This window comes from Chlorocebus sabaeus, chromosome 11 (genome assembly GCF_047675955.1).
Source record: "Chlorocebus sabaeus isolate Y175 chromosome 11, mChlSab1.0.hap1, whole genome shotgun sequence".
Taxonomy (NCBI): Eukaryota; Metazoa; Chordata; class Mammalia; order Primates; family Cercopithecidae; genus Chlorocebus; species Chlorocebus sabaeus.
Genome location: NC_132914.1, coordinates 46,832,357 through 46,858,361, shown reverse-complemented (window position 1 = coordinate 46,858,361; position 26,005 = coordinate 46,832,357). Strand labels below are relative to the sequence as shown.

The 26,005-nt window shown below is 45.9% G+C and overlaps 1 protein-coding gene and 1 long non-coding RNA gene across 4 annotated transcripts in view; one reads left to right on the top strand and one right to left on the bottom strand.

The window, feature by feature from the left end:
- Positions 1-22,219, bottom strand: part of LOC140712761 (uncharacterized) — a 35,237-nt gene extending 13,018 nt beyond the window's left edge. Inside the window, exons 1-3 of one of the 3 annotated variants that reach the window (XR_012094492.1) lie at positions 21,962-22,216; positions 17,085-17,202; positions 1,771-5,521 (exon numbers count right to left, since the gene is read on the bottom strand). This is a non-coding gene — a long non-coding RNA (uncharacterized lncRNA). Of the gene's footprint in view, positions 1-1,770; positions 5,522-17,084; positions 17,203-21,961 lie in introns of those variants that run through there. The other 2 variants (XR_012094491.1, XR_012094490.1) reach the window with 2 other exon arrangements.
- Positions 22,220-22,358: 139 nt separating this feature from the next.
- TUBA1B (tubulin alpha 1b) lies at positions 22,359-26,005 on the top strand. The gene is made up of 4 exons (XM_008003125.3): positions 22,359-22,488; positions 24,059-24,281; positions 24,399-24,547; positions 24,849-26,005. Exons 1-4 carry the CDS (start codon positions 22,486-22,488, stop codon positions 25,827-25,829), a joined length of 1,356 nt encoding a protein of 451 aa, XP_008001316.2. The 5' UTR covers positions 22,359-22,485; the 3' UTR covers positions 25,830-26,005.

Sequence of the window (26,005 nt, the reverse complement as noted above, 5' to 3'; positions counted from 1 at the left end):
CGCGGCTTACTGCAACCTCCGTCTCTTGGGTTCAAGCAATTATCCTGCCTCAGCCTCCTGAGTAGCTGGGATTATGGGTATGTGCCACCACACCCGGCTAATTTTTTTAATTTTTAGTAGAGATGGGGTTTCACCATGTTGGCCAGGCTGGTCTTGAACTCCTGACCTTGTCATCTGCCCACCTCGGCCTTCCAAAGTGCTGGGATTACAGGTGTGAGCCATCGCGCCCGGCCTAACGGGGTAAATTTTATGTAATCTGAATTAAATCTTCATAAAGGTGTTTAAAAATAAAAACCGGTAAGTAAAGGGCAAAATGAATACTCCTATATCCTACATGAGTCTTAATTCACCATTTTACTTTAGATTGACTTTTTAAACATTAATTCTAAAAGTAATGCAAATAGATTTTTAAAAAACTGTTGGTCAGGCACAATGCCTCATGCCTGTAATTCCAGCACTGTGGGAGACCAAGGCAGTAGCCTGAGGCCAGGAATTTGTGACCAGCCTGGACAACATAGCAAGACCCCTAGCTCTACAAAAAATAATAATAATAATTAGGGCATGGTGGTGCACACTTGTAGCCCTAGCTGCTCAGAAGGATCACTTGAGTGCAGGAGATCAAGGCTACAGTGAGCCATGGTCACACCACTGCACTCTAGCCTGGGGGGACAGAGGGAGACCCTGTATTAAAACAAAGAGAGAGAGAGTGGGGTGGGTAGTGGGGAGAGAAACGAAAGAAACAAAAAGAAAGAAAGGATGGCAGGAAGGGAGGGACAGAGGAAGGGATAGAAGGAGGAAGAAAAGCATTAAATATAAAAAAATAGAGAGGGTCAGGTGCGGTGGCTCAAGCCTACAATCCCAGCACTTTGGGAGGCTGACGCAGCTGGATCACCTGAGATCAGGAGTTCGAGACCAGCCTGGACAACATGGTGAAACCCCGTCTCTACTAAAAAATGCAAAAATTAGCCAGGCGTGGTGGCGCATGCTGTAGTCCTGGCAACAAGGGAGGCTGAGGCAGGAAAATCGCTTGCACCCAGGAGGTGGAGGTTGCAGTCAGCCAAGATCTCACCATTGCACTCCAGCCTGGGTGACAGAGCGAGACTCTGTCTCAAAAAACCAACATAAAAAAAAACCCCTTCTCCTTAATCATCCTTAGTTATTACTGACACTTCATTTTCATTACTTTTCTTTCTTTCTTTATTTTTTTGAGACAAGGTCTCGCTCTGACACCCAGGTTGGGGTGCAGTGGCCCAATCTTGACTCACCGCAGACTCGACTTCATGGGCTCAAGTGATCCTCCTGCCTCAGCTTCCCAAAGTGCTGGGACTACAGACATGAGCCACTGTGTCCGACTGTTTTCATTCCTTTCAAAGTGCCTTTTCACCAGTTCTCATTTTATCCAAGGAAAATTGAGCCTTCCTTTCTTCTTTGTATAGAAATTTTAGATACTCAGATATCTAGATGAGACCTGAGTATCTGTGCAACATGGTAGCTACTAAATACATGCAGCTATTTAATTTTTTTTTTTTTTTTTTGACAGAGTCTCGCTCTGTTGCCAGGCTGCAGTGCAGCGACCTGATCTCGGCTCACTGTAACCTCCACCTCCCGGGTTCAAGCGGTTCCCCCACCTCAGTCACCCAAGCAGCTGGGACTACAGGCGTGCACCACCACACCCAGCTAATTTTTGTATATATTTGTATTATTTAATTTTAAATTAATTATAATCTAATAAAGTAAAATATTCAATTTCTTGTTCACACTAGATACATCTTTTTCTTTTTTTTTTTTTTTTTTTTTTTTGAGATGGAGTCTTGTCCTGTGGCCCACTGCATTCCAGCCTGGACGACAAAGCAAGACCCTGTCTCAAAAACAAACAAAACAAAAAAAACTTCATTGCTAAAAAATGCTAATGATCATCTGAGCCTTCAACTAGTTATAATCTTTTTGCTGGTGGAGGATCTTGCCTTGATGTTAATGGCTGCTGACTGATCAGGGTAGTGATTGCTGAAGGTTAAGGTGGATGGAGCAATTTTTTTTCTTTTTCTTTTTTTTTTGAGATGGAGTCTCACTCTTGTCGCCCATGCTGGAGTGCAATGGTGTGATCTCAGCTCACTGCAACCTCCGCCTCCCAGGTTCAAGCGATTCTCCTGTCTCAGCCTCCCAAGTAGTTGAAAGGTGTAAGCCAGTGTACCCGGTCGCAACTTTTTTTTTTTTTTTTTTTTGAGATGGAACTTCACTCTTATTGCCTAGGCTAGAGTACAATGGTGCAATCTCAGCTCACTGCAAACTCTGCCTCCCAGGTTCAAGTGATTCTTCTGCCTTGGCCTTCCAAGTAGCTGGGATTACAGGCATGTGCTACCATGGCCGGCTAATTTTTTGTATTTAGTAGACGCGGGGTTTTGCCATGTTGGCCAGGCTGGTCTCGAACTCCTGACCTCAGATGATCCACCCGCCTTGGCCTCCCAAAGTGCTAGGATTACAGGCGTGAGCCACTGCGCCTGGCCTGCAGTTTCTTAAAGACAACAGTGACGTCTGCTGCAGTGATTGACTTCCTTTCATTAAAGATTTCTCTATAGCATGTGATGCTATTTGATAGCATTTTACCCACAGTAGAACTTCTTTCAAAATTGGAGTCAATCCTCTTAAACCCTGTTGTTGTTTTATCAACTAAGTTTATGAAATATTTAAGGCCGGGCGCGGTGGCTCAAGCCTGTAATCCCAGCACTCTGGGAGGCCGAGATGGGCGGATCACGAGGTCAGGAGATTGAGACCATCCTGGTTAACATGGCGAAACCCCGCCTCTACTAAAAAATACAAAAAACTAGCCGGGGGAGGTGGCGGGCACCTGTAGTCCCAGCTATTCGGGAGGCTGAGGCAGGAGAATGGCGTAAACCTGGGAGGCGGAGCTTGCAGTGAGCTAAGATCTGGCCACTGCACTCCAGCCTGGGTGACAGAGCAAGACTCCGTCTCAAAAAAAAAAAAAAAGAAAAAGAAAAAAAAAAGAAATATTTAAAATCCTTTGTTGTTGTTTCAATAATGTTCAAGCATCTTCACCAGGAGTAGATTCCATCTCAAGAAACCACCACATGAGCGTAGTGGCTCATGCCTGTAATCCCAGCACTTTGGGAGGCCGAGGCGGGTGGATCACCTGAGGTCAGGAGTTTGAGACCAGCCTGGCCAACATAGCGAAACCCCATCTCTGCTAAAAATACAAAAACTTAGCCGGGCATGGTGGCAGGTGCCTGTAATCCCAGCTGCTTGGTAGGCTAAGGCAAAATAATTGCTTGAACCAGGGAGACAGAGGTTGTAATGAGCCAAGATCGCACCATTGCACTCCAGCCTGAGCGGCAGAGCAAGACTCTGTCTCAAAATAAATAAATAAATAAATAAATAAATAAATAAATAAATAAATAAAAATTACTCTTAGATCCATGGGCTACAGGATGGATGCTGTGTTAAGCAGTCATGAAAGTAACATTAATCTCCCTCCCTGTACGTGGCCATCAGAGCTCCTGGGTGACCAGGCGCATTGTCGATGAGAAGTAACATTTTAAAAGAATCTTTATTTCTGAACAGTAGGTCTCAACAACAGGCTGAAAATACTCAGTAAACCATGTTGTAAATAGGTATGCTGTCATCCAGGTGTTGTTGTTCCATTTATAGAGCATGGGCAGAGTAGACTTAGCATGATACTTCAGGGTCCTGGGATTTTTGGAATGGTAAATGAACACTGGCTTCAACTTAAAATCACCAGCTGCATTAGCCCCCGACAGATTCAGACTGTTCTTTGAAGTTTTGAAGGTAGGCACAGACTTCTCCTTTCTAGTTATGAAAGTCACAGATGACATCTTCTTTCAACGTGAGGTTGTTTTGTCTACATCGAAAATCTTTTTTATTGCTCATTTTTTGTTTGTTTTCTTTTGGAGACAGGGTCTTGCTCTGTTGCCCAGGCTGGAATGCAGTGGCATGATCATAGCTCACTGCAGTCTCAAAACCCTGGGCTCAGGCAATCCACTCACCTCAGCCTGCCAGGTAGCTAGGACTACAGGAAAATGCCACCACACCTGGCTAATTTTTTTATTTTTGTTAAGATTAAAAAATTGCCTTGCTATGTTGCTCAGGCTAGCCTCAAGCAATGCTCTCACCTCAGCCTCCCAAAGTGCTGGGATTAGACATTAGGCACTGTGCCTGGCCAAAAATCTGTTGTTTAGTATAGCCATCTTCATCAATGATCTGAGCTAGAGCTTCTGGATCACTTGCTGCAGCTTCTACATCAGCACTTACTGCTTCGCTTTGCACTTTTACATTATAGAGATGGCTTCTATCCTTAAACTTCACAAGCCAACCTCTGCGAGGTTCAAACTATTCTTCTGCAGCTTCCTCACCTTTCTCAGCCTTCATAGAATTGAGGAGAACTGAGGTCTTGCTCTGGATTAGGCTTTGGCTTAAGGGAATGTTGTAGCTAGTTTGATCTTCTATCCAGACTACTGAAACTTTCTCCCTATCAGCAGCAATAAGGCTGTTTCGCCTTTTTTTTTTTTTTTTTTTTTGAGACAGAGTCTCTCTTTGTTACCCAGGCTGGAATGCAGTGGCACAATCTCAGCTCACTGCAACCGTCACCTCCGGGGTTCAAGTGATTCTCTTGCCTCAGCTTCCCGAGTGGCTGGGATTACAAGTGTGCGCCACCACGCTCACCTAATTTTTGTATTTTCAGTAGAGACAGGGTTTCAACATGTTGGCCAGGCTGGTCTTGAGCTCCTGACCTCAGGTGATCCACCCACCTCAGCATCCCAAAGTGCTGGGATTACAGGCGTGAGCCACCACACCCAGCCTGTTTAGCTTTCTTATCATTTATTATCATTTATTTCTTATCATTTATGTGTTCACTGGAGTAGCACTTTTAATTTCCTTCGATAATTTTTCCTTTGCATTCACAATTTGGCTGTTTAGCACAAGAGGCTTAGCCTTTAGCCTCTCTCAGAGACTACTGTAGGGTTATTAATTGGTCAGATTTCAATGTTGTTGTGTCTAATTGAACCGGGAGGTGTAAGAAGAGGTAGATGGGAAATGGCTGGTCAGTAGAACAATCACAACGCACAAATTTATATATTAAGGTCACTGTCATATGTGATCTTATATTTGTAGCACTCCAAAACCATTACAATAGTAACATCAAAGATTACTAATCACAGATCACCATAAAAAATACAATAATTAAAAAAAAGCTTTTTTTTTTTTTTTGAGACGGAGTCTCACTTTGTCTCCCAGGCTGGAGTGCAATGGCGTGATCTTGGCTCACCGCAACCTCTGCCTTCAGGGTTCAAGCGATTCTCCTGCCTCAGACTCCCGAGTAGCTGGGATTATAGGCCTGTGTCACCACACCCAGCTAATTTTGTATTTTTAGTAGAGATGGGGTTTCACCATGTTGGCCAGGCTGGTCTTGAGTTCCTGACCTCAGGAGATCCACCTGCCTTGGCCTCCCAAAGTGCTGGGATGACAGGTGTGAGCCACCACGCCTAGCCTGTAATGAAAAAGTTTTATATATTATGAGAATTACCAAAATGTGACACAGAGACATGAAGTGAGCAAATGCTTTTGGAAAAATGGTGCTAACAGACTTGCTTGATGCAGGGTTGCCATAAACCTTCAATACGTTTTTAAAAAAAAAATAAAAGAAAGAGAAAACCCTCATCATCTCTGAAGTTCAGTAAAGTGGGCCAGACACGGTGGCTCACGCTTATAATCCCAGCTACTTGGGAACCTGAGGCAGGAGAATCCTTGAACCAGAGAGTCGGAGGTTGTGGTGAGCCAAGATTGCATCACTGCACTCCAGTCTGGGCAACAAGAGCGAAACTCTTTCAAAAAAAAAAAAAAGGCCAGGTGCGGTGGCTTAAGCCTGTAATCCCAGCACTTTGTGGGGGCCGAGGCAGGCGGATCACTTGAGGTCAGGAGTCCGAGACCAGCCTGGCCAATGTGGTTGAAACAGTGTCTCTACCAAAAATACAAAAATTCGCTGTGCGTGGTTGCAGGCACCTGTAGTCCCAGCAACTTGGGAGGCTGATGCAGGAGAATCGATTGAATCCAGGAGGTGGAGGTTGCAGTGAGCCGAGATCACACCACTGTACTCCAGCCTGGGCAAGAGCGAAACTGTCTCAAAAGAAAAAAAAAAAAGTTCAGTAAAGTGAAGTGCAATAAAGTAAGGTATGTCTGTGTATATTTTTACCTCTTCAATGTTTGAACCATGGGAATTTCACCTATTCAAAAAATATGTGTAAGTTTTGCTTTCAAGTCTACTGGTTTTATTAACTACATGTTTTTTGTTTTTTTGAGACAGTCTCGCTCTGTTGCCCAGGCTGGAGTGCAGTGGCACGATCTTGGCTCACTGCAATCTCCACCTCCCAGGTTCAAGAAATTCTCCTGCCTCAGCCTCCCAAGCAGCTGGGACTCAAGGCGCATGCCACCACGCCCGGATAATTTTTTGTATTTCAGCAGAAATGGGGTTTCACCATGTTGCCCAGGCTGGTCTCGAACTCCTGAGCTCAGGCAATCCACCACCTCAGCCTCCAGAAGTGCTAGGATTACAGGCGTGAGCCACCATGCCTGGCCAGCAATTACATGTTTTTATATATTTTTATTTATTTATTTATTTATTTTTTGAGACGAGTTTCACTCTGTCACCCAGGCTGTAGTGCAGTGGCATGATCTCGGCTCACTGCAAGCTCCGCCTCCCAGGTTCACGCCATTCTCCTGCCTCAGCCTCCCGAGTAGCTGGGACTACAGGAGCCTGCCACCACACCTGGCTAATTTTTTTGTTTTTGTATTTTTAGTAGAGACGGGGTTTCACCGTGTTAACCAAGATGGTCTCAATCTCCTGACCTCATGATCTGCCCGCCTTGGCCTCCCAAAGTGCTGGGATTACAGGCATGAGCCACCGCGCCCGGCTACATGTTTTTATAAATCCATTCAGTCAACTGTCTTCTTAGTGACTCTACAGTATATTCTTCTATTTCACAAATGGCGACACAATAGCTTTAGCAAAATATAAATCCTGGTTAAACCCAATTCACCATCAGGTTTATACCTTCTCCTGAGCAGGTAAACCTGACTAGAGAAAAAAACAACCCAGATGACTGATCTCATTTTATATTTACAACCACAGATGTCTGAATGACCTACTACATCTCCCTACTTAATTTACTCTACCATTCAGAGATAACTATTTTACACGTTCTCTCTCCACAAACCTCCCACACTCCTTCCCCAGTCCTTACATTTAGTTAATGATCTCCCCGTCCCTGTTTCACTGAAGAAGAAAAAAAAAAAAAGCATCAGAAGACAAAACTTACACAGTCCCACTACCATATCACTTATGAATTACAATCAGCTGTAAATAACAGACACAAACACACACTCAACAAAAGAAAATGAAAAATAGGCCTGGCGCGGTGGCTCAAGCCTGTAATCCCAGCACTTTGGGAGGCCGAGGCGGGTGGATCACGAGGTCAGGAGATCGAGACCATCCTGGCTAACACCGTGAAACCCCGTCTCTACTAAAAATACAAAAAACTAGCCGGGCGTGGTGGCGGGCGCCTGTAGTCCCAGCTACTCGGAGGCTGAGGCAGGAGAATGGCGTAAACCCGGGAGGCGGAGCTTGCAGTGAGCCGAGATCGCGCCACTGCACTCCAGCCTGGGTGACACAGCGAGACTCCGTCTCAAAAAAAAAAAAAAAAAAAAAAAGAAAATGAAAAATAGGAAAAAAGATTAGTGTGGCTTAAACAAAGTGTTTCATTTTCTCCCATAATAAGTCCAGGGGGAGGCAATCCAGGGCTTGTGTGACAGCTTCATGTTGTCATCAGGCACCTAGACTCTATCTTTCTCCATCCTTAGCGTATCATATGGCATAAGGTTGCTTTATTGTCATAAGAAGATTACTAGAACTCCATAGGACTCCAGCCATCTTGTCCATGTTCTAGGCAAAGAGGAAAAAAAAAAAAAGAGGCCGGGCGCGGTGGCTCAAGCCTGTAATCCCAGCACTTTGGGAGGCCGAGACGGGCGGATCACGAGGTCAGGAGATCGAGACCATCCTGGCTAACACGGTGAAACCCCGTCTCTACTAAAAACACAAAAAACTAGCCGGGCGTGGTGGTGGTCGCCTGTAGTCCCAGCTACTCGGGAGGCTGAGGCAGGAGAATGGCGTAAACCCGGGAGGCGGAGCTTGCAGTGAGCTGAGATCCGGCCACTGCACTCCAGACCGGGCGACAGAGCGAGACTCCGTCTCAAAAAAAAAAAAAAAAAAAAAAAAAAAAAAGAAAGGGCCAATGACACATACTAGCTCAATCAATCCTATCAATCCTGTTTTAGAAACTTTCTCAGAAGCCCCACCAAACAACTTCCACTAACATTTCACCAGAACTTAGTCACATGGACACCACCAGTTGGAACAGAAGCTGAGGACCCTGTTCCTAACGAAATCAGGGTTCTGTTACTAAGGAAGAGAGGGAGAATTAGGAGAGATAACCTATTTTGTTGTTCTTCTTTTTTAAAGATGAGGTTTTGCAGCCAGGCACAGTGGCTCACACCTGTAATCCCAGCACTTTCGGACGCTGAGGCAGGCAGATCACCTGAGGTTGGGAGTTCCAGACCAGCCTGACCAACATGGAGAAACCCCATCTCTACTAAAAATACAAAATTAGCCAGGCATGGTGGCACATGCCTGTAATCCCAGCTACTCGGGAGGCTGAGGCAGGAGAATCACTTGAACCTGGAGGTTGCAGTGAGCCGAGATCACGCCATGGTACTCCAGCCTGGGCAACAAGAGTGAAACTCCATCTCCAAAAAAAAAAAAAATGTTGCCCAGACTGGACTCAAACTCCTAGTCCCAAAGGATCCTCCTGCCTCAGCCTCCCGAGTTGTTGAAAGGCATCACTGTATGCCACCATCCCTGGCTGAAATTACCTATTTCCTGGTTCACTGGAGTGGAAGAGAAAAAAGGAAGTAATCAGAAGAGAAATTCTACAAGTTCCACCACTAAATCTAACTGCCAACCGATTAATCCCTCCTCGAATTCTGGCTTCCTCCTGTGTGTCAGCAGATGAACATTGTGCTCCTTTCCAAGGTGAACCCCTCCATGGTGCACTGGGCGCCTTCCCATTTCACTACTCTAAAGCTTTGCTCCTTTTCCTCACCACATGGATTTTACCTTTTGGTTTTTTTCTCATTAGCAAATAAATATGCTAAAATAGCTCCCACCTTAGAAACAAAAACAAAAACAAAACTCCTTCTTTTATTGAACATCTCTATCCAGCTCTCCTGGTTATTACTCTTCTTTCTAACCCCTTAAGGCAAAAATCCTCAAAAAAAGGTTTTAAATTCTCCTTCCTCCACTTCCTTGCCATGAATTCTCCCTTGAACTTACCCCAATAAGGCCTTAATTCATCCCTATTGCTCCACTGAAGCCACTCTTGTCCAGGTCACCACTGAAATCTAATAGCTGATTCTCAGACCCCATGTTACCCAGCCTCCCAGAAGGCAGTTCAGAAAGCATAGTTATCACCTGCTCCTGCTTGAAACACTTTCTTCATTTGGTTTCCAGAATATCAAACTCTTCATTATTTTCTTTCTTCTGTTTTTTTGGAAACACAGTCTCACTCTGTTACCCAGGCTGGAATGCAGTGGCACGATCATGACTTACTGTAACCTTCACCTCAAGGGCTCCTACGTCAGTCTCCCAAGTAACTGGTACCACAGGTGCACACCACCACGCCTGGCTAATTTTTGTATTTGTTGTAAAGAAGGGATCTCCCTATGTTGCCACAGCTGGTCTCCAACTCCTGGGCTCAAGCAATCCTCCCACCTTGGCCTCCCCAAGTGCTGGTGTTATAGGTGTGAACCACTGCACCCAGGCCATTATTATCTTCCAACATCACTGTCTGCTCCTTTTACTTTACACTACTAGATCCTCTTTCTAATTTTTATAAGCTGGAGTGCTCTGGGGTTCAGTCCTTGGACCTCTTCCTTTTTTTTTCAGACAGAGTCTCGCTCTGTTGCCCAGGCTGGAGTGCAGTGGTACAGTCTCAGCTCACCACAACCTCTGCCTCCCGGGTTCAAGCGATTCTCCTGCCTCAGCCTCCCGAGTAGCTGGGACTATAGGCGCACGCCACCATGCCCAGCTACATTTTGTAATTTTAGTAGAGACAGGGTTTCATTATGTTGGCCAGGCTTATCTTGAACTCCTGACTGTGATCCGCTCACCTAGTCTTCCCAAAGTGCTGGGATTACAGGCATGAGCCACCATGCCCAGTTGGATCTCACCTGTTCCCCAGGTGATCTTATCCACTTTCTATACTGATGACTTCTAAATTCATCTCCAACATGACCTCCCCTCTGCACTTTTTAACCAACTATTACTGCCTAATCAACATCTCTGCTTAGATTTAACTCACTGTATCTCAAACTTAACATGTCCAAAACTGAACTTATGATTATTTCCATTTCTCTATACCTCCTTTAGTATCCCCAGTATTGCTCAGACCAAAAATCTAGGGGTCATGATTGACTCCTCTCTTTCTTTCTCACAGCCAAAACTCATTAATAAATCCTGTCAGTTCTATCTTCAAAATACACTCAAAGGGCCGGACGTGGTGGCTCTTGCCTATAATCCCAGCACTTTGGGAGGCCAAGGCAGGCGGATTACGAGGTCAGGAAATCAAGAATGTCCTGGCTAACATGGTGAAACCTCACATCTACTAAAAATACCAAAAAAAAAAAAAAAAAAAACAAAAAACATTAGCTGGGTGGGGTGGCACACGCCTATAGTCCCAGCTACTTGGGAGCCTGAGGCAGGAGAATCACTTGAACCCAGGAGGCGGAGATTGCAGTGACTCCACCACTGCGCTCCAACCTGGGCGACAGAGCAAGACTTCATCTCAAAAACAAAACAAAACAAAACAACTCACATTTCCACCACTTCTTACCAACTCAACAATATCACCATGATTCAAGCCACTATCACCTCTTGTTTGCATTACTGCCCATTCCCTTCTAGTTAGTCTTCTTTCTTCCACTCTTAACCTCCTGTGGTTTACTCTCACAAAAGCCAGAGCAATGCTCTTAAAATCTAAAATAGAACATGTCACACCTTTGCTCAAAACTATCTAATAGCTTCTCATCATTTTTAGAATAAAACACAAAATCTCTCCATGCCTAATAACACTATTACATGAGCTAGACCCTGGCTACCTCTCCAATCTCATTTCATAACACTCTCCCCCTCACTCACTACTCTACTCTGGCCTCATTGACCTTCTTGTTACTGCTTTGAAAAGATATACACATCCAGTTGCCAGTCCAGCATAAAAGAAGCTTGGAAGTCACCGCTCCATGATAACAACAAGTAAAAGCTGAACAAAGTAAAAAATCAACAGCTCCCTCTTTTTTAAACTGCTTCATGCAGAGCAGGGCTAAGTCATAGGCAGTGCATCCAGAGCTGCCAACAACTCTTTATAGATCTGTAGGAGAAACTAGGTCAAAAAAGTAAAGGAGGCTGGGCGTGGTGGCTCACGCCTGTAATCCCAGCACTTTGGGAGGCTGAGGCAGGTGGATCAAGAGGTCAGGAGATCAAGACCATCCTGGCTAACAGGGTCTCTACTAAAAATACAAAAAAGTTAGCCAGGCATGGTGGTGGGCACCTGTAATCCCAGCTAATCCAGTGGCTGAGGCACGAGAATTGTTTGAACCCGGAAGGTGGAGGCTGCAGTGAGCCGAGATGGCGCCATTGCACTCCATTCTGGGTGACAGAGCAAAACTGTTTAAAAAAGAAAAAAGAAAGAAAAATCACATAATCGTATCAACAGACGTAGAAGTAGCATCTGACAAAGTCCAACACTCATTCATGATAAACTCTCTTGGTAAACTAGGACAGAGGATAATTTTCTCGACTTGATCAAGAATATCTACAAAATCCCTACAGCTAACATAATACTTAAAAGTGAGAAATTAGAAGCTTTCCCACTAAGGTCAGGAACAGGCAAGCATGTCCCTTCTCACCACGCCAGCGAGACTTATTCTATTCACTGTTATATCAACTCAACACTTATAAAGAGTACCTGCCATGATAGGCTCCCAATAAATACTTGTCCAATAAATAAATAAATAAAAATAGACACCATATTGTTTTCTATATATTTAATACAATGGACATTTTCTAGTCTTTACCCTATTTAACCTGTAGCATTTGACACTGCAGCATTTGACACTGTACTTGCTCAAAACTCTACCTGGATTGTAAAACCCCCAGTTCTTCCTCTTTGATCATTCTTTCTCAGACTCCTTTTATTTGTTTGTTTGTTTATTTTTGAGATGGAGTCTCACTGAGCCGCCCAGGCTGGAGTGCAGTGGTGCGATCTCAGCTCACTGCAACCACTGTCTCCTGGGTTCAAGTGATTCTCCAGTTTCAGCCTCTTGAGTAGCTGGGATTACAGGCACCCGCCATCATACCCGGCAGCTTTAGGAGAGATGGGGTTTCAGCATGTCAGCATGTTGGCCAGGCTGGTCTTGAACTCCTGACCTCAGGTGATCCGCCTGCCTTGGCCTCCCAAAGTGCTAGGATTATAGGCATGAGCCACTGTGCCTGGCCCAGACTTTTTTTTTTTTTTGAGATAGAGTCTTGCTCTGTTACCCAGGCTGGAGTGCAGTGGCACAATCTCGGCTCACTGCAATCTCTGCCTCCCAGGTTCAAGCAATTCTCCTGCCTCAGCCTCCTAAGTAGCAGGGACTACAAGCACACGCCACCACACCTGGCTAATTTTTGTATTTTTTTAGTAGAGATGGGGTTTCATATGTTGGTCAGGATGGTCTCGATCTCCTGATCTTGTGATCCACCTGCCTCGGCCTTCCAAAATGCTGGGATTACAGGCGTGAGCCAACGTGCCCAGCCCCAGACTCCTTTTATAAGCTCATTTTCTCTACTTTAAATGTGATCATTCTTTCAATTCCTTACTAAGGCCAGGTCCTCTATCTACTTCAGGGTTCTCTATTAAGACCACCACTTTCAGCCAGGCATGGTGGCTCATGCCTATAATCCCAGCACTTTGGAAGGCTGAGGTGGGTGGAGGGTGGATCATGAGGTCAGGAGTTCAAGACCAGCCTGGCCAACATGGTGAAACCCTGTCTCCACTAAAAATTCAAAAATTAGCTGGGCCTGATGGCAAGCACCTGTAATTCCCAGCTACTTGGGAGGCTAAGGCAGGAGAATTGCTTGAACCCAGGTGGTAGAGGTTGCAGTGAGCCAAGATTACACCACTGCACTCCAGCCTGGGTGAGAATGAGATTCCGTATCAAAAAAAAAAAAAAAAAAAAAAAAGGAAAGAGAAAGAAAGAAAGGAAGGAAGGGAGGGAGGGAGGAAGGGAAGAAAGGAAGAAAGGAAGAAAGGAAGAAAGGAAGAAAGAAAGAAAGAAAGAAAGAAAGAGAGAAAGAGAAAGAAGAAAAGAAGGAAAGAAAAAGAAAAAAGAAAGAGAAAAACACCACAAAAAAAAAGAAAGAAAGAAAAGCACCACTTTCCTAGTGCTACACATTCCCCCTGAGTTGTCTTACCCATTCCCATAGTTTAATTACCATTTTCATACTGAAGGTTCAAAATCTGTATCTCTCTCCCCTCTCCATATCTGTAAGCATGTTTGCCTGACATCTCTAAGCATATGTACTATAGACATTTAAACCTCAAAATGTGTTAAAAACTGACCTTTTCTTACTTCCCGCCCATTTCTTTCTTCAATAATTTGATCTCAGTGAAAAGCACCACGATTCACTCAGTTATTTAAATGAGAAACCTTTGCCGGGTGCAGTGGTTCACACTTGTAATCCCAGCACTTTAGGAGGCCGAGGTGGGCGGATAGCTTGAGGTCAGGAGTTCGAGAACCGCCTGGCCAACATGGTGAAACTCGGTCTCTACTAAAAATACAAAAATTAACCAGGTGTGGTGGCACACATCTGTAATCCCAGCTACCTGGGAGGCTGAGGCAGGAGAATCACTTGAACCCGGGAGGCAGAGGTTGTGGTGAGCTGAGATTGTGCCACTGCACTGCAGCCTGGGCAACAGAGTGAGACTCTGTCTCAAAAACAAATAAATAAATAAATGAGAAACCTACAAAATAACCTCCATTCCTAACTTTACCTCACATCCCATATCCAATCAATCACAAAGTTCAATATTCAACTTTTTAAAAATTACATATTAAGCACCTACTATGTGTCAGGTATTGTTCTTGTCTCTAGGGATAAAGTCTGCTTGCGTTGGCTTACATTATAAGGACATTTACTATTTCCTTTATTCATTAATATTTATTTAGTTTCCTTAATTTATTATTTAATTAATAAATGTGGAGATAAGTTGGTTTTAAGGTTGGGTCGATAGCTTCACAATATCAGACCACTGCACTGAACTGGCATCTTTATGATTCTCTTTGCATTAGACCCTCAAGGTCTTAAGTTGGCTCTAGGCATCGTATCTTCAAAGAACATTTCCAAAGCAGAAAGCAAAGGGAGAGGGGTGAAACAAAAGGGATTTCCTCAAGGGGGTAATCTCTTTTTATCAGAGAAGAAAACCATTCCCAGAAACTCCTCAGCTGACTTGCCTCTTTATGTCCCGTTGGTCAGAATCGGCTCCAATGATGAAGGAAACTGAAAAAGCAAGTATCTGGCAAAGGGAAACAAGGTTGCATTAATCTGTCCCCGGGGACCGAGCCCAGGAATACCCTTTAAACAGTGGCAGTTTAAAGGAGGTTCTCTTAGCAAGGAGGAATGGAAGAAGGTGGTTTTTGAAAGGGCAACCAAGATTGACTTCCGCAAAAAGAGACATGGAGTTTACAGAAAAGAAGAAACTTTAAACAAGTAAATAAATGTACAAACAAGGTAATATCAGATTCTGTAAGAGCTGTGAAATAAGAGTGGTGTGATAAAAAGTGGTGGCCATATTTTGAAAGTAAATTGATAACATTAACTAATGGGACTGAATGTATGAGAAAAAGGTGATTCCAAGTTGATACTGATTCCCATTCATAAATGAAGCTCGAGAAAGATAATTAAGGGTCTGAGGTCATACCACTATTAACTGACAAAGCTAGAATTGAATCTAGTCCTATCTGACACCACCAAAGTCAATTTTCTATTTCCCCCCTCCCTTTTTTTTTTGTTTGAGACAGAGTCTCACTCTGTCACCCCGGCTGGAGTGCAATAGCATGATCTCTGCTCACTGCAACCTCCACCTCCTGGGTTCAAGTGATTCTCATGCCTTGGCTTCCCAAGTAGCTGGGATTACAGGCACGTGCCACCAGGGCCAACTAATTTTTGTATTTTTAGTAGACGGGGTTTCGCCATGTTGGCCAGGCTGATCTACTACTGGCCTCAAGTGATCTACCTGCCTCGGCCTCCCAGAGTGCTGGGATTATAGGCCTGAGCCACTGCACCCATCCCAAAGTCAATTTTCTTTCCCCAATACCATCTATCTGTGGAAAAGCAGATGTAAATTTGTAACACTGGGATGAATAAGAATGAAGGTCAAGTATTTAAAAATAGTTAACACTTGGTAAATTGTTGCCATTTGTTACTTTACTTGTACAACTAGTGAAATGAACAAAATATTTTGTAAACTTCTGTGTCTAAACCACACTATGGAAACTATCAAAAACAGTTACCCACTGCTTAGAACAGTAGCAAATGGCCATGATATTATGTAGCAAAAAACGAGATTAACTCTAATTGCATCACAGGGTTTCCCACTACACCAAAGACTCAAAGTAAACAGTTACAGGCCTGAAAGAGTACAACAAAAGAAAGGCTTATATAATCAATTAAAATGTGCAGACAGACTGGGCCCAGTGGCCTGTACTGCAATCTCAGCAGTTTGGGAGGCCAAGGTGGGAGAATCGATTGAGCCCAGGAGTTCGAGACCAGCCTGGGTAACATAATGAGACTCCACCTCTACAAAAATAAAAAATTAGCCAGGCAAAGTGGTCCTTGCCTCTAGTCCCAGCTACTGAGAAGGCTGAGGTGTGAGGATCACTTGAGCCTGGGAGGTGGAGGCTGCAGTGAGCCATGATCATACCACTGTAGTCCAGCCTAGGCGACAGAGTGAGACCCTGTCTTGGGGGAGGAAAAAAAATGTCAAGACAGTAAATACAACTGTGTTTATGTTCCAGACGTAGACAACTACTATTTACTCGTGTGTGTGTGTGTGCATGTGTGTGTGTGCGTATAGGTATGTATAATAAATAGAGGCCGAGCATGGTGGCTCATGCCTATAATTAATCCCAGCACTTTGAGGCCAAGGCAGGTGGATCACTTAAGGTCAGGAGTTCAAGACCAGCCTGGCCAACATTGTGAAACCCCGTCTCTACTAAATTACAAAAATTAGCTGGGTGATGGTGGCGCACATCTGTAATTCCAGCTACTAGGGAGGCTGAGGTGGGAGAATCACTTGAACCTGGCAGGCTGAGGCTGCAGTGAGCTGAGATGGCATCACTGCACTCCAACCTGAGCGATAGAGCAAGACTCTGTCTCAAAAAGAAAAAAACAACAACAACAACAAAGGCTGGGGGCGGTGATTCACGCCTGTACTCCCAGCACTTTGGGAGGCCAAGGCGGGCGGATCACCAGGTCAGGAGTATGAGACCAGCCTGGCCAATATGGTGAAACCCCATCTCTACTAAAAATATAAAAAATAGGCTGGGCACAGTGGCTCATGCCTTTAATCTCAGCACTTTGGGAGGCCAAGGTGGGCAGATCACCTGAGGTTGGGAGTTTGAGACCAGCCTGACCAACATGGAGAAACCCTGTCTCTACTAAAAATACAAATACAAAAAGTTAGCTGGGCGTGGTGGCGCATGCCTATAATCCCAGCTACTCGGGACACTGTGGCAGGAGAATCGCTTGAACCTGGGAGGTGGAGGTTGCAGTGAGCTGAGATTACGCGCCATTGCACTCCAGCCTGGGCAACAAGAGCGAAACTCTGTCTCAAAAAAAAAAATATATATATATATAGATTGATAGACAGATAGATGTAAAATTAGTAAGGCGTGGTGGCGCATACCTGTTGTCGCAGTTACTCGCGAGGCTGAGGCAGGAGAATCACTTAAACCTGGGAGGCGGAGGTTGCAGTGAGCCGAGATCATGCTGCTGCACTCCAGCCTGGGAGACAGAGCGAGACGCTGTCTCAAACAAACAAAACAAATAGACCTATGTAGGTTAAGTATGGATTTAAAAAAAAGTCAGACTTTCCTGTCAGGTAATAAAGAGGAGGCAGACTGGGCATGGTGGCTCATGCCTATAATCCTAGCACTTTGGGAAGCCAAGGCGGGCAAATCACTTGAGGCCAGGAGTTCGAGACCAGCCGGGGCAACATGGCAAAACCCTGTTTCTACTAAAAATATAAAAAATAGCCAGGTGTCGTGGCGCATGCCTGTAATCCCAGGTACTTGGGAGGCTGAGCCACAAGAACTGCTTGAACTCATAAGGCAGAGGTTTCAGTGAACTGAGATTATCACTGCACTCCAGCCTGTGCAACAAAGCAAGGCTCTGTCTCAAAAAAGAAACCAAAAAAAAAAAAAAAACAAGAAAAAATAAAGAAAGAAAAGGAAAAAGAGGCAAAATAAATTTATCATTATTCAATATTCTTCTGGCATAAAAATGTTTACAGTTGGGTGTGATGGCTCATGCCTATAATCCCAGCACTTTGCGAGGCTGAGGCAGGCAGATTACATTGGTCCAGGAGTTTGAGACCAGCCTGGGCAATGTGGAAAAACCCCATCTCTACAAAAAAAAAGAAAAAAAAAAAAACAACCATATATATAAAACTACCCGGGTGTGGTGGCACGTCTATGGTCGCATTCACTCAAGAGGCTGAGATGGAAAGATCCCTTAAATTCCAGAGGTGGAGGCTGCAGTGAGTTGAGTTCCCACCAACGCACTCACTCCAGCCTAGGCAACAGAGCAAGAGAGACCCTGTTCCAGACAAAAAAAAAAAAAAAAAGTTAGGGAAACACAAGTATAGGGGAGCCAGGCCAGGCGCAGTGGCTCACGCCTGTAATCCCAGCACTTTGAGAAGCTGAGGTGGGCGGATCACGAGGTCAGGAGATCAAGACCATCCTGGCTAACACAGTGAAACCCCATCTCTACTAAAAATACAAAAAATTAGCCGGGTGTGGTGGCGGGCGCCTTGAGGCAGAAGAATGGCGTAAATCCAGGAGGCGGAGCTTGCAGTGAGCCGAGATTGCGCCACTGCACTCCAGCCTGGGCGACAGAGCCAGACTCCATCTCAAAAAAAAATAATAATCAATTCCATCTTAAAACTAGCAAGGTACATTTCTTGCCAGTCACGATCCATGGTCATAAGATGTTTACAGCTAAGGAAGCAGTTTTTTGGTTTTTTTTGGTTTTTTTTTTTGAGACAGAGTTTCACTCTTGTCACCCAGGCTGGAGTGCAATAGCGCGATCTCAGTTCACTGCAACCTCTACCTCCAGGGCTCAATTGATTCTCCTGCCTCAGCCTCCCAAGTAGCTGGGATTACAGGAGCCTGCCACCACACCCGATTAATTACTGTATTTTTAGTAGAGATGGGGTTTCACCATGCTAGCCAAGGTGGTCTTGAACTCCTGACCTCAGGTGATTCACCTGCCTCCGCCTCCAAAGTGCTGGGATTACAGGTGTGAGCCACCACGCCCGGCAGGAAGCAGCTTAATAATGTCTGCAAGGAGAGTTTGAGATCAATCTGGGAAACATGGCTGTCCTCTACAAAAATACAAACATTTCCTGGGCACCTGTAGTCCTAGCTACTTGGGAGGCTGAGGTAGGAGGACTGCTTCAGCCAGGAGGTCAAGGCTGCAGTGAGCTGTGATCATACCACTGCTCTCCATCTCCAACGTAGGCTACAGAGCAAGACAATGTCTCAAAAACAAAACAAAAAGACTCCTATAAAAGTAGAGTTTAGACAAGGCTTGGTAGTTCAGGCCTATAATCTCAGTACTTTGGGGGGCCAAGGCTGGAGAATCGCTCGAGGCCAGGAGTTCAGACAAGCCTGGCCAACATAGCAAGACCCCATCTGGGGAAAAAAAAAAACAGAAAAAGGAAAAAAAGCACCCTCTGAGTATCAGTTGGTTTTTACTCTTCCTAGGACTTTTGATCACTATCTTGTTATTATTAATCTTTTGCCCTTGCTTGTTTAACCTCTTGAAGTTTGTGTCTACTAGATTACAACAATCCAACATAAAGAGGATGCTGGCACAAGGCTTCCAATCCATACCAACTTCTGACCTGGGAAATAAAGACATATTGCCTTTAGGTCCCTCAGATCAGGCATCCAAAGATTTTTACTTCTTCAGTACTGGGGAGGGCTATGCCCATTGAATCATCAGAACATTGCAGGGCGTGCAGATCACAAGGTCAATAAAGACATATTGCCTTTAGGTCCCTCAGATCAGGCATCCAAAGATTTTTACTTCTTCAGTACTGGGGAGGGCTATGCCCATTGAATCATCAGAACATTGCAGGGCGTGCAGATCACAAGGTCAAGAGAACGAGATCATCCTGGCCAACAAGGTGAAACCCTGTCTCTACTACAAATACAAAAATTAGCTGGGCGTGGTGGCATGTGCCTATAGTCCCAGCTGCTCAGGAGGCTGAGAAGGGAGAATTGCTTGAACCGGGAGGCAAAGGTTGCAGTGAGCTGAGATCGCTGCCACTGCACTCCAGCATGGCGACAGAGCAAGACTCCATCTCAAAAAAACCCTAGGGCTAGGGTAACACAATTTCAAAATCAATTCCAAATTTAAACTAGCAAAGCATATTCCTTACCAGATACAACCTGTGGTCATAAGATGTTTACAGCTAAGGAAGCAGTTTAATAATGCCAGCAAGGGACCAGGCATGGTGGCTCATGCCCATAATCCCAGCGGATCATGAGGTCAAGAGATCGAGACCATCCTGGCTAACACGGCGAAACCCCGTCTCTACTAAAAATACAAAAAATTAGCCGGGTGTGGTGGCAGGTGCCTGTAGTCCCAGCTACTAGGGAGGCTAAGGCAGGAGAATGGCGTGAACCTGGGAGGCGGAGTTCGCAGTGTGCCACTGCACTCCAGCTTGGGTGACAGAGCAAGACTCCATCTCAACAACAACAACAACAACAAAAAAAAAAAAGCTGGCAAGGACAAATTCCTATGACAACAAAATGTTCAGATGTCCCAATATCACATAACAATTCCCCCCCCCTTTTTTTTTTGGAGATGGAGTTTCGGTCAAAAAAATAAAATGAAATAAAAAGAAGTTCTCTTTTAGTTTGATTACTCTCTGAAACCTGAGGTATAATCAAGACCTTAAAAAAAAAAAAAAAGAAAAAAAAAAAGGCCCTCAAATACTTCCTCATTCACAACAGGGAATACACAGATAAAAGCTAATAGTTTTAGGAAGGAAGGTATCTGGGGAGACATATAGGCCCCTGGGAGGAAATCCCTGAAGTGGTGGCTCTGATAATCTGCAGAGAGCTAGAAGGGAGGTTCTCCCCTCCCCTAGAAAAATCTATCCCAAGACCATAAACTACATTGCTAATCCTTGGAAATACATAAAGTGGTTAGGGTTAAAGGGTGGCTTCAAAATGGTTCTAGCAGAAACCTATTGCGTTACTAAACTATTCAAATCATTTGCCCAGAGATAGCTTTTCTGGATAAAATAGCTTTATCCAGAGCCTACAGCAAAATGGAGTTCAGCAGGGTGGTTCCCTAACATTCATTCTTCCCGTTAAAGCAAGCTTATGATTTTCAGATTCGTTTTAAGAATAAGAGTGGGGGTGGTCCGATGATAGTGGGTTATCAGAACTTATTAATATTAGTGTCACTAAAATTAGTATACCATCCCTCACTGCTAAAATTGACAGGCTTTTTTTTTTTTAAGAATAAGAAGAGGAACAAAATAAGTGAGAACAATATTCAAATATATTCCTGCCTCCTCTACCCAGTAGGAAAAATGTGTGCAAATTTGGATTTTGAATCAAATGCCTTTAACAAGACTACCAAAACTATCAGAAATAAACAAGAACCTCTTGGTCTGCAGGTCAGGTTCAGATGGGTGGAGACACACATATATAGACATACACATACATAACTCCTTACAACATACACTTATTAACCACATAAATTTGCTATTTGTCTGAAATTCGGTGCGAAGGATGAAGGCTGCACCAAATTTTAATAGGCTAATAACCGAATATGAACTATGAATTTTTAGTGTTTTAGGTTTAACCTTTTTGTTCCTCCTATACTGGGCAGATATTCTGAATAGTAACATCAATACGTTTCGGCTAGGACCATTTTAAAGCCACATTTTAAACCTAACCACCTTCTGCATTTCCAAGGATTAGCAATGTGGTTTATCGTCTTGAAATAGATTTTCCAGGGGCGGGGCGGAGGGAGACCTAGTCTACTCCTATAATGTGGGCCTCCAAGCACTAAGCTATAACCAATTGATGTATCTTGACACAAGGCCAAGCAGTCTTATTTACAAAACTCTTAAGTTGCACAAGGAATCTCTACTTCCTAACATCCTTCAGTGTCAATTTATTTCCTCCCTATCCAACTATTTCCTCACTTCTTCAACTCAGCTACCACCACTGAAATGTGTTTTTAAATCTCCTTTTCAAAAAGCCCCTACGACTGTTCCATAAAATTGATGGCTTAGATCTAAAATTGGGGCCTACTTTGCCCTTTTAACAGCTTCAATGTTAAATGCTTGGGCACTCTTCGAATGACTGAATATCTACTTGCTTTCAGCATTTGGTACTCTTACTTTGGAGAACAAGTCATTACAGTAAACCATGTACACCTATTCGGTTTTCTAAAGCTCGCGTTTTTCACATTATCAGGTAAGTACAGAATGCACTGCCTTAAAAGGAACTGCGAAAATAAAAAGGCAAAACTCACTGACAAACTGTGGCAACACGAAATTAATCAGCTGAGCTATCCGAACCACAACTTTCTGCATTTCACGGTGCTTCGTCTTTCAAATTGTATGGCTCGCTCAAGTCCTAGGCTTCCTCCGAATTAAGTCAAGCCTCGTCACCCATTCCCTGATCGGTGTCTTTCCGACTCGCGCCCGCCCCTCGCCAGGCCCTCGCAGCCATGCGCCGCACACTGCAGCACTGGCGCGCGCGGCCCGCAGGCGCGGCGGACCCCGCCCTGCGGCCGCGCGAAGGGAGGGGGCTCGGGGCCCGGAACCCGCCTCTGCGGCGGCCAGGCCGGGCGCCCAGTGGGCGCACGGGGCCGGAGGAGGGGCCCGCGGCCGCGACACCGCCTGTGCCCGCCCCCTCTCCAAACCCGCTACTTAAGAGGCTCCAGCGCCGGCCCCGCCCCAGTGCGTTACTTACCTCGACTCTTAGCTTGTCGGGGACGGTAACCGGGACCCGGTGTCTACTCCTGCCGCCTTCGCCTCCTAATCCCTAGCCACTATGGTGAGTGAGCCGCGCGGCTCCCGGCTGCTTTCAGGGAAGCAGGGAAAAGCGAGCCGGCGGGGCACGGGGGCCCTGTATACAGCCGGGGAGGTCTGGTTCCAGAGCCGTCCGTTTGGAGGGCGGAAAACAAGGCGAGAGGCCCGGGCGGGAGTGGTGAGACCTCGGTGTGTGTAAATAGCTGGGGCCCGGAAAGGTCGAGGGGCGCCAGGATTTCTTATCGGACTCTGGAAGGGATGAGGGGGCTCCGGCTGCCTTCTGCCGTATCCGGAGCTCTCTTTCAGCGCGTAACTCTGTACTGGGAGCGGTCCCTCGAGTCCCCGCAGTCCTTTCCAGCGCATGCCCTTCCCCCGCTTTGGGTGGACGCGCGCGCGCGCGGACTCCTAACATCTTCCAGCCTTCACTTCCTCTTGAGCGCGAAAAGCGGGGGTGGGAAGCAGCTGGAGACAAAAGCGCGCACGCGCGACCGTTACCTTCACGCCGTTCCTGGGCGGGAAACCGCCACTGCAGTCTGCGCATGCGCTCTGGGTCGCGGCGAGACTAGGGCTACAGGGCGTGTCTCCTGTTAACCTGAGTTTTCTTTTTTTAATGAAAGAAATAAGAGGAATGTGGGGAAGGGCCCTGTCAATGTACCGCTATACACCAGTGAATTAGGACAGTTCGACCACAACAGTCTGTAGAGGCCACCTGTCTCTCTGCTGCGTTAGGAATTCAGGGGAGCAGGTGGTGGCAGTGAGGGATTTTGAGGGAACGGAAATCGGATCTTGACCCAGATCTGGGCCGCCGATAATCCCCAATTTCGCTCAGACTGCTGTGGAGGTGTTAGGCCCAGCCCGAAGCCGGGGGGCAAGGGAGGATGGGCGGCCTGGGCAGCGCCTTTGCAGACGTGGCCATTTCGTGCCTCTGCGGCGCCGCCGGGGGGCGCGAGAGCGCGCGCCCTGAATTGCGCATTCATCCTGTGCCGCAGAGCCCCGCCCCTTGTCCCTGCGGACAGACATTTCTTCTGCGCTGGTCTGGCCACGTGCTTCCTGTGCTAGGGGCTGCCCGGAAATGTGGCCACCTAGTCTAAAGTGGTATTCTGGGGCCTGAGCGCTGGGTGGATGCTTACCTTCCTGTCTTGGTCCTCCAAAGGAGGAAGCTGTGACTGAGCTGTATTGGTCTGGAAGGAGGCCTTCCCAGTTTAGGATGGGAAGGTAACAGTCATTAAAAGCAATGTAGACGATAAGCTGTTCTCAGAAGAGTAGTACGTCTTATGTCGCTTTAAAAAAGGAAATTTGTTTTAAGATTACGTGAGTAGCCTAGGTAACACAGCCAGACCTCATCTCCACAAAAAAAGATGAAAAAATTAGCCAGGCGTAGTGGCCTGTGCCTGTGGTCCCATCTGCTCCAGAGGCTGGGGTCGGGGGATGACTCAAGCCCAGGAGGTTTAGGCTGGCGTGAGCCTAGATGGCATCACTGCACTCAAGCCTGGGTGACAGACCTTATCTCTAAAAAAATAAAGATTGCATGAGTATTTTGTTCCACCTGACAGCCACCAATAGATTAAATTGTGATATCTTTTTCCTTCCCACAGCGTGAGTGCATCTCCATCCACGTTGGCCAGGCTGGTGTCCAGATTGGCAATGCCTGCTGGGAGCTCTACTGCCTGGAACATGGCATCCAGCCCGATGGCCAGATGCCAAGTGACAAGACCATTGGGGGAGGAGATGATTCCTTCAACACCTTCTTCAGTGAGACTGGCGCTGGCAAGCATGTGCCCCGGGCCGTGTTTGTAGACTTGGAACCCACGGTCATTGGTGAGTTGACCTCAGTAACCCAAGTGAGATCCCAGGATGCTGGGACAGGAGGTCTGTCCTGGGGGCTCCGCTGGTCACTCACCCACTCCCTCCGTCCTTCTCTCCCTCCTTCTCCAGATGAAGTTCGCACTGGCACCTACCGCCAGCTCTTCCACCCTGAGCAGCTCATCACAGGCAAGGAAGATGCTGCCAATAACTATGCCCGAGGGCACTACACCATTGGCAAGGAGATCATTGACCTTGTGTTGGACCGAATTCGCAAGCTGGTAAGCACAATATATAAATATGCATTTAATGCGGCGAGATGGTACCAGTGCAAGTTGGGTGGAGTGACTGACATCATTCATTCTTTAGCACCTACCAAAATGTGGAATAGACAGATTACTATGTTCATTGGACTTCTGAATCAGATAGTCCCCTAGGTTCTGGACAGTTTGTGGATATGTTTGTTTTCCCATTTCCTTATGCTTATGTCAATGAGATGGTTCATAATCTAAGAATTTTAAATAGAAATTCTAAGAGAATGTGTCTTGGCATTAAAATACTATTTTTTTTATTTCCCTACAGGCTGACCAGTGTACCGGTCTTCAGGGCTTCTTGGTTTTCCACAGCTTTGGTGGGGGAACTGGTTCTGGGTTCACCTCCCTGCTCATGGAACGTCTCTCAGTTGATTATGGCAAGAAGTCCAAGCTGGAGTTCTCCATTTACCCAGCGCCCCAGGTTTCCACAGCTGTAGTTGAGCCCTACAACTCCATCCTCACCACCCACACCACCCTGGAGCACTCTGATTGTGCCTTCATGGTAGACAATGAGGCCATCTATGACATCTGTCGTAGAAACCTCGATATCGAGCGCCCAACCTACACTAACCTTAACCGCCTTATTAGCCAGATTGTGTCCTCCATCACTGCTTCCCTGAGATTTGATGGAGCCCTGAATGTTGACCTGACAGAATTCCAGACCAACCTGGTGCCCTACCCCCGCATCCACTTCCCTCTGGCCACATACGCCCCTGTCATCTCTGCTGAGAAAGCCTACCATGAACAGCTTTCTGTAGCAGAGATCACCAATGCTTGCTTTGAGCCAGCCAACCAGATGGTGAAATGTGACCCTCGCCACGGTAAATACATGGCTTGTTGCCTGTTGTATCGTGGTGATGTGGTTCCCAAAGATGTAAATGCTGCCATTGCCACCATCAAGACCAAGCGCAGCATCCAGTTTGTGGATTGGTGCCCCACTGGCTTCAAGGTTGGCATCAACTACCAGCCTCCCACTGTGGTGCCTGGTGGAGACCTGGCCAAGGTACAGAGAGCTGTGTGCATGCTGAGCAACACCACAGCCATTGCTGAGGCCTGGGCTCGCCTGGACCACAAGTTTGACTTGATGTATGCCAAGCGTGCCTTTGTTCACTGGTATGTGGGTGAGGGGATGGAGGAAGGCGAGTTTTCTGAGGCCCGTGAAGACATGGCTGCCCTTGAGAAGGATTATGAGGAGGTTGGTGTGGATTCTGTTGAAGGAGAGGGTGAGGAAGAAGGAGAGGAATACTAATTATCCATTCCTTTTGGCCCTGCAGCATGTCGTGCTCCCAGGATTTCAGCTTCAGCTTAGCTGACAGACATTAAAGCTTTCTGGTTAGATTGTTTTCACTTGGTGATCATGTCTTTTCCATGTGTACCTATAATATTTTTCCATCGTGTCTCAAAGTAAAGTCATTAACATCAAAA